The sequence below is a fragment of the Patagioenas fasciata genome, chromosome 10, assembly GCF_037038585.1.
Source record: "Patagioenas fasciata isolate bPatFas1 chromosome 10, bPatFas1.hap1, whole genome shotgun sequence".
NCBI classification, from domain to species: Eukaryota; Metazoa; Chordata; class Aves; order Columbiformes; family Columbidae; genus Patagioenas; species Patagioenas fasciata.
This window is the reverse complement of record NC_092529.1, coordinates 17,046,955-17,056,657: the sequence shown is the minus strand read 5'-3', so window position 1 is coordinate 17,056,657 and position 9,703 is coordinate 17,046,955. Positions and strand designations below refer to the sequence as shown.

At 45.0% G+C, this 9,703-nt stretch overlaps 1 protein-coding gene across 1 annotated transcript; it reads right to left on the bottom strand.

The window, feature by feature from the left end:
- Positions 1 to 1,393: 1,393 nt before the first annotated feature.
- LOC136105589 (2-epi-5-epi-valiolone synthase-like) lies at positions 1,394 to 8,997 on the bottom strand. Its single transcript, XM_065845230.2, has 5 exons — positions 8,738 to 8,997; positions 6,299 to 6,932; positions 4,393 to 4,626; positions 3,452 to 3,704; positions 1,394 to 2,680 (listed from the first exon to the last, which is right to left on the bottom strand). The coding sequence occupies exons 1-5, from the start codon at positions 8,995 to 8,997 to the stop codon at positions 2,580 to 2,582; spliced, it is 1,482 nt and encodes a 493-aa protein (XP_065701302.1). The 3' UTR covers positions 1,394 to 2,579.
- Positions 8,998 to 9,703: the final 706 nt, after the last annotated feature.

Below are 9,703 nucleotides of genomic sequence, written 5' to 3'. Positions count from 1 at the left end.
ATATGACTTTCTTGATATACACATATTAGTCACACAGCCGTTTTATTTCTTTAGCATATTTTAGTATGTAATTAAAAATGTGGCTGCCTGCTACTAAGCAATCAAGCATGTCAGGCATTGATTGTATTCTGTCACCCATGGCAAAAGGGAGAGTAAAAAATAGTAATAATGTGTTCACTTTTCAGTCTTAATTGTGCTCCAGCTCCTTTGATATGTTGCTACACACACACAGGCTCCTGAACATGGAGGCAAAGCCAACATGTGGAAATGGCTGGCAAGTGACCCGCTGTCACCAACAGCACATCAGTCTGAGCTGTTGGGCCTTTAATGGGTACGTCTGGTTTTGTGACTCCTCTGGGTTCAGTTCTGCTGGACCCTGTCAAGCTGCTGCTTTGCTTTCCATGGGGCTGCAGCGAGAGATGCCTTTGGGCCCCTGAGGGTCTCTCCCTGAACATTTAAAATAAGCAACTTGAGCTGATGTTTGTCTTGTACCTCCTCCAGGTAGGACTGCTGCACCGAAGGACCATGATTGTTTTGCAGCCGATAACCCTGCACTTCATTAATTTCCAGATTATCTGATGTGAAAAAAATGGCTCATCCAGCTTCTGGAGAGGAGGTAAACCACTCGTGAGTGTTCCCAGGTGATCACTGTGGACTCTGGGAGAGGAGCAGCAGAGCTGCAGGTCTGCAGTCCCAGATCAGCTCTGAGAGGCGACTGGGCAGAGACAACATGGGGCTCCCCTCCTGGAGATTTTCAGCATGTTGCTCACCAGTTCTGCTGTCCTGGAGCTCTCTTGTGTTCCTAAAAAGTTCAAGTCCTCATCTAGTCCCGTGTTGCACTGTCCCTTTCTGCTCTAGCAAAAGGCTGATGGTGCAGATGGCTTCCCTGCGAGCGGGAGCGATGCTTCCCCTACTCAGTGGCTGCTGTCAGAATCCGGCTGAATGAACCTATATTTGACTGTCTGGAAAAAAGGCAAAATTTCATTGATATCCTTGGGCTTATCTAACTTGGGGGTTAAGGAGATTGTTTCTATGGGAAGTTGTGGCTCTGAGGATGTGGTGTTCTGCTATTTTCTGTGAGGGGCCTATGAAAGGTCTGCTTGGAAGGGTGGTACCATCTGTGTGAAACCCCATCCTGAAGCTGCAGAAATGCCTGGCTCTGGAGAAGGGCCAGGGAAGGGTTTTTGTGTGCTTGCAAGCACGCCTTCTCCAGGCTCAAGAGGAAAAGGGCTTTTTTATGTCAGTTCTAGTCTTCATTCTTTCAGTGTCTTTCTGTCTCTCAAGCACATGCAAATGTACACAGACATGCACTGTATGCAGCAATAGAATAATTATTTTACAAGTTTTCTGGTTTCAATAGCTTTTATTACTTCAGCAAAACAGAAGCCAGCACATCAGCACAAACTGGTATGGCATAAGAAAAAAATATAATAATGCTGTAAATAATTCAAAAGCTGTTTGTTGATTGTGATTCCTTTGATTCAGCCTCCATGGGGAAGGTTGAAATTGTCTTTACATTTTTTTGTGGTCAGCTTCTGATAGATAACCTGCTCTGTGTCTGCCAGGATCCTGAGACATGGCTCTGGGGCTTCTTAAAGATTATAACCTCCCTTGGTGTCCCCTGATTTCTCTTGGCTTTCCCCCAGCTGACCTTATCTACCTGGAAAACACTGCAATGGGCGAGGAGCCCCAGCCAGTCAGGAATGAGGAGGCCCCTGGTAGATGCTCTATGGGGTTACCCAGGAGCTGCCTGGAGCTCAGCCTTGTTCAGAGAACATGCTGATGCAAATAGTACCATGTTTGTCACACTGGTGGCTTGCAGAGGTTACACAGTAAAACCACCACTATACATTTTGGCAACAGAATGAGTCTTGCCAGCACATCCTCAATATCTAAGAATCCCAAAACATAGGACTGCCATGCTGTCAAGATACAGCTCCCATCGTGCTTCACAGCAGTGGTACCCGCTGGTCTGTGGCTGTATGGCAGTGCCTATAATCGGGGTGTGTCGTTCCCTTACACTGGGAGCAAAGGTGCTTTTTTTGCTAGTTTGAATGAGCTTGAAAAACAAGAACAACTCAAAATGCGAAAACCAGTGAGGGAGATAACCCACTTCAAACATTTTATATAGCATTGAGATTTTGCATGGTGCCATCAAGATGCTCCACTTCTTTTACATGGTCTGTGAGCCAGATACACCTATTGATTTCAGTGGTCCAACCACAAGCCATGGAGGGATAGTCCTATGCAAGGCTATGGCTGTCCCCTGGTGGGCTTAATCGAATTAATGAATAAATGCCCACCCTTTCCCCCAAAGGAGACAGCTTGCTACAAACTACACTATGGACACTTGGTGGTTTTACTTCTGAGCAATCGCTTCCTGAGCACTAACAAATTCAAGAGCAATCAAAAGAGGTAAATCAGGTCAGATACCAATATTGTTCTTGTTCCGCACAGCTCTGGGCTGTACAGAGGTTTCAGGGGTGCTACAGTTATCTCATTTAAAACTCAGTCCTGCCCACTCACAATGTCGAACAGCTCCACACGTGGGGCAGGACCTTCAGCCAGGGTCGCAGCTCTCAGAAGGCAGCTGGTTCTTCTTCCAGCACCGTCCTGCAGTCCCTGACCCACAGCTTGTACGCTCTTTCCAGAGTCTCTTCACTAGTGTCATTGAATATCTCTGTAAAATGAGACTTGCAGTTAATTTGACATCCCAAAAAGCTTTTCCTGCTTGCATGCATTACCTCAGTAGCTGGGGGAGTAGCTCCTCCAGTTTATGAGAGTCTGTTTTCTTGTGACTGTGTAGTGACTGAGCTTCATGGAAATAGAATGTGCTTCATAAAGATGGACACAATTTCAGAGATGTAGTGATTGCAAATCGGGTCCATCTTTTTGAAACACCATGTAGTCTGGATGGATCCTGACGCAAGAGATCACAGCCTGGTTCCATGCATTGCTTCTGTGTTAGGGGTTGGGTTTTTTTGTTTGGTGGGTTTTTTTGTTTTGTTTTTTAAAGTCTTATGAGTGTTTCACCCCAGTTATTGAACAGATACTGTTTAGTTTTCAAGTATTTGTTCTAGGCACAGTAACACATTAAACCTCTTTTTGCCAAGGATTATTTAACAAATATTTTCAAGTATAACAAAGGAATTGTTTTTCCTTATGACATTATCGGTTTGTCTGTCAGAGAACTGTGTTTAGACTGTTGGTTTGCAAACACATTTACAAAGTGAATTGGTCAATCATAAAGCAATTAATTAGACCTCAGTCTAATCAGAAGGATCCTGTATCTTGACAGGTTTATTGGGATGTTAAGAAAAGCACAAGTAACACCAAAAACATGTAACTGCAGAATCGCAAAGCAGGTTTTCCAGCAGGTCAGTGTGTTGGGTTACCACTGTCCCCCGAGCACCCACTCCCAGGGGACCCTGGTGTCCCTCTCCCCCAGTACCTGCAACGCCGAGGCCGGTGGGGAGCGGCATCCGGGTCTGTCCCCCGCTGTGCTTCAGGCGTTCCGTCAGGGCTCTTTTGATGAGGGCCCAGCTGCAGCCCCTGTGCCAGACCGGCAGCTCCAGACCCTTCATGCACTGGATGATCTGCTCCTTCTCCTCGGCAGTGATGAGCCCCCGTGCATAGGCAACGTATGTCATGAATGCCATGTCGATGTTCACTGCTTCTCCGTGCATCAGTGATGGCAAAACCCTCTGAAGCAGAGCAAAGGTGGGTGGGGAAAAGGTTTGGGTTGACAAATAGTAAATAAGTAGGCTTTTTCTAAAAGTACTTGTGAAAACTGACATTCAGCTCACAGCAGAAGTACAGATTCACTGGATGTTAGCATCTTGTGATTTATGGGTTGAAGAATGTGATCTCTTTTACAAGTGACTAATTGCATGTAAAATCTCCCATAGGGATCCAGGATCTAATTCTCTCCCTATTCAAATCACAGATGAAGAACACCATGGGCTGGAGATAAGAGCTCTGAATTTTGCACAAGGTCTAATCCCCCCTACCTTATTCCTCAGTGGCAATTTCTCCCAGGTAATACAGCCTATGCTCTCCATGCCTTTGCACTGTCATAGTTCATGTTGGTGATTTCTAAAAGCTTCGCTGTAATCTGGTCGTTTATCTGCTTTGGTAACTGTCTGGTAAGAAGCAAAACGCGCCTGTGATCTGAATAACAAACATGGGCAGAGGTGTGGGGGAAACGGGGCAGGGAAGGGCATCTCTGTCCAACAGGACCAGGCTGGGTGTGTTGGGTGATCTGAGGTAATATGCGAACCTGGAGTTTAGCTTGGCTCACTTGCACAAACTTTTCATGCTGCTCAATGAAAACATTTTTCTTGTTTGTTTCTTTTTTAAACGAGATGCTGAAATACAAAGTCTGTCACTCACCATTTCCAGCTCTGGGCTTATAAGGTGACCAAAATCAACCAGTCTGTCCAGGTCATCCTCCCAGAGATTGGGAGCCAGCTCTTCCAACATGGTTTCAATGGCAATCCTGGTAGTCTGCAGTGCAGCGTCTCCGTGGTCAGCAGAGCCACTGTAAGACTGGAACTTGGTGTCCAGCAGATATTTCCCATGACTCTTGAGCAGGTCAAACAGCCCTTTGTGTTTCATGAGTGCCATCTAGGGTAGAACAGAAGAGGTAATTAGAGATCATGATGTGATCCTTGTATGTGCTGTTGAAAACTTGAGTGTTTCAATAGGCTGGACTACAATATCATGTTATCCACTAACAAAGAAATACCTACATGCTTGGTACATGCGCAATTTTTACCTCTGTAACATGCAAAAATGTTTCTGTAGACACAGTTCCTGGTTAGCATGTATATGGGACTGTAGGAGTAGGGAGGATTCACCAGTTTGGTGTATCTTCAGGTCTCTAGGAAATGTGACCTGGTGCTGTGACACTTTGTCAGCTATGGTAAAAGAAGACATATGCAAAAAGCAGTGTGTGAATGCCCAGTGGGGCTCTGGTACAATGGCAGAGATGATGGGAGCGCTGATGGACAAGTTCTCTTGCTACTAGCCAACTCTGACCATGCTGGGAGCTTGCTACACACTCCAGTACCCCAGCAGGCGGTTCATAATGAGCTTTGGCTATTTTTGTGCCTGGCAGGAAACTCGGGACTGTCTGAGGTGAATGGTGACCACCCCCAGGACAGGGACTGGATGGTGGGCATCCCCAAGGTAACTCTCATCTAATCCTTGGAATTTCATTTTGGGCAACGGACTATAGGAAAGCATGGCAATATGAGGGTTCAGAAGTGATTTAATTGTTACAAGTATGTGTTTTCTCACCCCCTGATTGAGGGATTAGCCCCTTCCTGTAGTGGGGAATGATGACCTATGGGTTTCCAAGTGCCTGCCAGGAACCTCCAGATATCCTGGGGAGTTCCCACTATGTAAGCACTGAAAGATGCTACTGATGAACTCATCTCTAATACACTTTAATAGCTTGAACTCTGCTTTATCAAAAGTTTTCAAAGCTCTTCAGGCATAAAACCATTTACTGTGCACTTCCCAGGTAATTTTAGAAGTAGAATTTGTCTCACAGGAGATTGATTGACTGCACTCAACATAGCCTGCGAGGTAGGTACAAATGATCTTGCAGATTACTAATCCCCAGTATAATGAACCTCAAATTCTCTGCCAGCAGTTCATTTTAGAATGCCATGGATCAGCCTTAATGGGAAGATGTTTCCTTTCCTGGCTGTGCTGTGTCTACGTCTGCGCTTGAGTTTTGGAGTTCACTCTGTGGAGTTAGCACTATGCACTTCATGTAAGGGATATTCTAACAAATTTAGCAGCTGTAAGAACATATATAGGTTTAATGAGAGTTGAAAGTCCCCATGCAGCCTCAATGGGCCAGCCTTGCTACTGTAAGGCAGTTTGTACAATGCCACAGATGCTGATGGATATCTTACCGGCATTGCGACCTTTCAGTTCTTAAAGGGGACATACAAGAAAGATGGAGACAGACTTTTTAGCAGGGCCTGTTGCAACAGGACAAGGGGTAATGGTTCAAACTAAAAGTGATAGGTTCAGACTAAATATAAGGAAAAATTTTAAACAATGAGGGTGGTGAAACACTGGCATAGGCTGCCCAGAGAGGGGGTAGATGCTGGTAACATTCCAGGCCAGGCTGGATGGGGTTCTGAGCAACCTGATCTAGATGAAGATGTCCCTGCTCACTGCAGAGGGTTGGACTAGATGAGCTTTGAGGGTCTATTCAACCCAAACTGTTCTATGATTCTATGATTTCAGTTTTGAAAACGTCAGTTGCAAAAGTTCATACCTTTAAAATTTCACCAAGGCCATTGGAGATGTGTCGCCGAGGGATGCTCTGAATGAAGGATCTATCCAGGAAACTAGCTACTGGGGGCGTGTAGCCCCCAAGCTTGTTCTTACACTGCAGGAAGTTCACCCCATTCTTCGCCCCCACGCTGGCGTCAACATAAGAGAGGAGGGTTGTTGGGATCCGAATGTAAGGAGTACGTCTTCTATAGAGTGACGCAGCTAGTCCTACGATGTCCAGGCAGACGCCTCCTCCGATGGCGATGATGGGCTCAGTTCGCCTGTCGATGCTGAAGCTCTGGACTTCTTGTAGGATGTTCAAGACCAGGTCCATGGATTTTGTTTCCTCAGTGGTAGGCAGGGCGAGGATTTTGTGCTGAACGTTATTCTCTTCAAAGTACTCTCTGACTTTGGAGCCATAAAGTTCATCAACGACTTCATCTATGACAATAAAGCGCCTCAACTTCCTTTTGCCACTAGTGGCTAGCTCTAGTTGCTGGGGGTCAGTGATGTGACCCCAGAGCAGAGTAGTGTTAGAAGGATCCAGAATATTGTATGTTTCTACCACTTTGTAGCAAAAATAGATGGGAGCTTCAATTGTCCAGGAAATCCCACCTTCAGAGACACATTCACCACTGGCAAAGATCAGAAAACATGGTTTGAAATAATAACATTCCTCTTTTCTACTTTGCATGTCTGAACTAGTTAAAATATGTAACTGGGGGTGGGGAGTGTGGAGTCACCTCCCTGTGCATTACAAAAGTGTGGGGCTGCAAGGGTGGGACACGTTTCCTGGGTGTCAGGGCCCTATTGCATTGGCACTGGAGAAACACTCCACCATCTTAGAGAACAGTCAAATGGCTGAACTTCTACATGGTAATGATAAAACAGAGAGCATGAAGGGCTGGAGAAACAAATGATTTTTTCCTTTCCATTCATTCATTTCCAACTCCTGTTGGGAAGTGAATGATTTTTTTAATATTTTATTTTATTTTAGAGCAAAGCTGCCAAATATATTTTATATAAGACCTCTTCTTGAGCTGCAGTTGGGTAAAAATTGAAAGTTTCCACGAATCTTTGTTTTTTTTGTTTTTGAATGAGCAGATGGCTTATTGGATAATCAGCTTTCTGTACGTGCCCAGTTTCTTTCCACATGCCTGAACTTTCTCTTAATAGGTCTAAATAGATGCTTCTCTGCTTTCTGGCCCTAACCTTGTTAAATGTTAAACAGTGAGGATTTATATCTTCCATAAAAGTTCTTCTGAGCTTTTAAAATGCAATATTACAAAAAACCACCATCATGTTACATTTTAATGCACAAAATATATATACCTTAGAGCTGTACTTTATGTTCACATGTGCCCGTCTCTCATATGTGACCCTTCTAAGAGACAGGATGACTTTGAATGTTAGTTGTTGGAATCAGCTATAGATGCTGGATGGCACAACTGGCACCCATTGCAATGAAGATAGTAGTGAACCTGAGGCTGAACGTAGCCTTGTTGAGGCATGTGTTAGCGGAGGATTTGTCTGGGTGTGCTCTGGGCCCTAGGTTCATCCCGCAATTGGCTGAAGTCCAGCAGATCACCTTTGGGTCTGCTAAAGTCCTATTCTATCTCCTGCAGCTCTGCCTGGGCAACGCTCATGTGCAGCTGCTGCCCATGGCCAGTGCTGGTGAAGATCCCTCTGACCTGACTGAGAAGAGAGTGAGACTTGAGGCATTAAAGCCTGAGTATGACAAATGCTAGAAAACTTCTGACGTGCAAAAGGTAGCTGTATTAAGGAAGACCAGCATTACAAACAGGGCTCCATGCACTCATGTAAAGGAATATCCTGTAATTAAAGGGTTATTAGCTGGAGAGATATAATATCAGAAAAGAGCCGAATGTCTTTCTGGGGGAAATCTGTCTGTCTCCTCTGTCTGAAGCAGCATTAGGGTGACTTCTACAGTCTGAGAGATGTAGTATGGCTTTTGCTCCTGTCAATGACCTACTGTGTTTATTTTTCCTATCTAGGCATTTCATTTATCTGCAGCCATCTGTATAAATGCATCCTTCTCCCATGCCTGTGCATGAGCTTCTGCACACAAAGGTTTCGTATACATACAGGGAAAAAAAAGCCCAAGTGGAGCACTGAAGTCCCTGCATAAGCTCTTTAGAAGTTTAAAGAAACTTTCCATCTATAAAAATCGAAACTGTTGATAAAAGTCCCTTTGTACCTTAGCCAGGTTATGCCAAGGAGAACAGCAAATACCTGTGCTGCCATATTGCACACATTTTGAAGCTCACTTTCACAGGGTTGTGCATGAAATGGTGGGTTTAAGCCACATACAAGATAGTTTTACTGTCTGAGATGCATCCCACCAGGGAGACCATGCAGTTTGGCTAGCCAGAACCATCCAACACAGTCGTCAATGAGCAACATGGACTCCTGTACTTACATTTTTGCTTCAGAGAGAGTTATCTCATCCTTGCAGTCAGAAAGAGCTTCTCCTTTCTTGATGCGGTACCATGTGTTCTTGACTCGCACCAGCTGGAAGTCTGTCTGACGGGGCTTCTGGGGCATGGTGGCCGGGGCCACCAGAGCAAAGGTCTCATCCGACACTGGCATGGTTCCAAAGGGTAAAATCTCCCAGTTAAGAGATCTCCTGTAACCGGGTGCCTTCGAGGTGCTTTTTAAAGGCTCCAGGTCACCAGGCATCAGAAGGGGAGGTCTTGTCTACACGAGGGAAAACAATTACAAAACTAGGATTATCTAATCTGCGATGCATGTTGGGGATGGTAGGAGCACTTGAAGACACGTGCAGGTACCAGGATGGGGATTTCATAATCGGCTAGTTTTATAATGCTTAAGTACAATAGGAATGCATATGTTAACTTCCAACATGATGCCCTAGAGCAAATTTAAAGTTATGAAAGGCAATTTGTGTGATTTTCTGTGACATTCAGGAACCTGCTTTGCTGTGTGGACCCTCTGACCTGGCTGCGGCTCTAACACGCTCTTGTGGGGTGAGACAGGATGAGGAGCATCAGGATGGGATCGATATCAGCTGGTTAAACCTCTTTTGAACTCACATTCCAGGGATTCTTTTGTGTTGAGGAACATAATTATTTTTTTCGGGTTGTTTTTAGCTCTTATGGTGGGTTTAAATAAAACATCAGAAACAGTTTGTCCCCTGAAGGTCTCTTTGGGGGATGAGCTGAGTTTGATTCATTTGCTCAGCTGCCTGTGGGACTCTGAGATGCTGAGGTTTTTGTGCAGTGGAGTAATTTCAGGATCAGCAGTGTGGTCCAGACAGTGGTATCTCAGCCTCAATGACCCTGTCTTTTGGGTTCTGTACTTTCCTGCAATTGTCACTGTCATGGAGAGACCCCGAAGTCAGTTTTAGGCAGAAAAGCAAGTTCCA

Excerpts from the sequence above, each read along its gene's own strand:
- LOC136105589 (XM_065845230.2), bottom strand. The coding sequence starts at position 8,997 with ATGCCTGGTGACCTGGAGCCTTTAAAAAGCACCTCGAAGGCACCCGGT. Across the intron at positions 6,933-8,737 it reads ACTCTCTCTGAAGCAAAAAT|TGGTGAATGTGTCTCTGAAG; the intron begins GTAAGTACAGGA and ends GATCTTTGCCAG. Across the intron at positions 2,681-3,451 it reads CACCGGCCTCGGCGTTGCAG|AGATATTCAATGACACTAGT; the intron begins GTACTGGGGGAG and ends CTCATTTTACAG.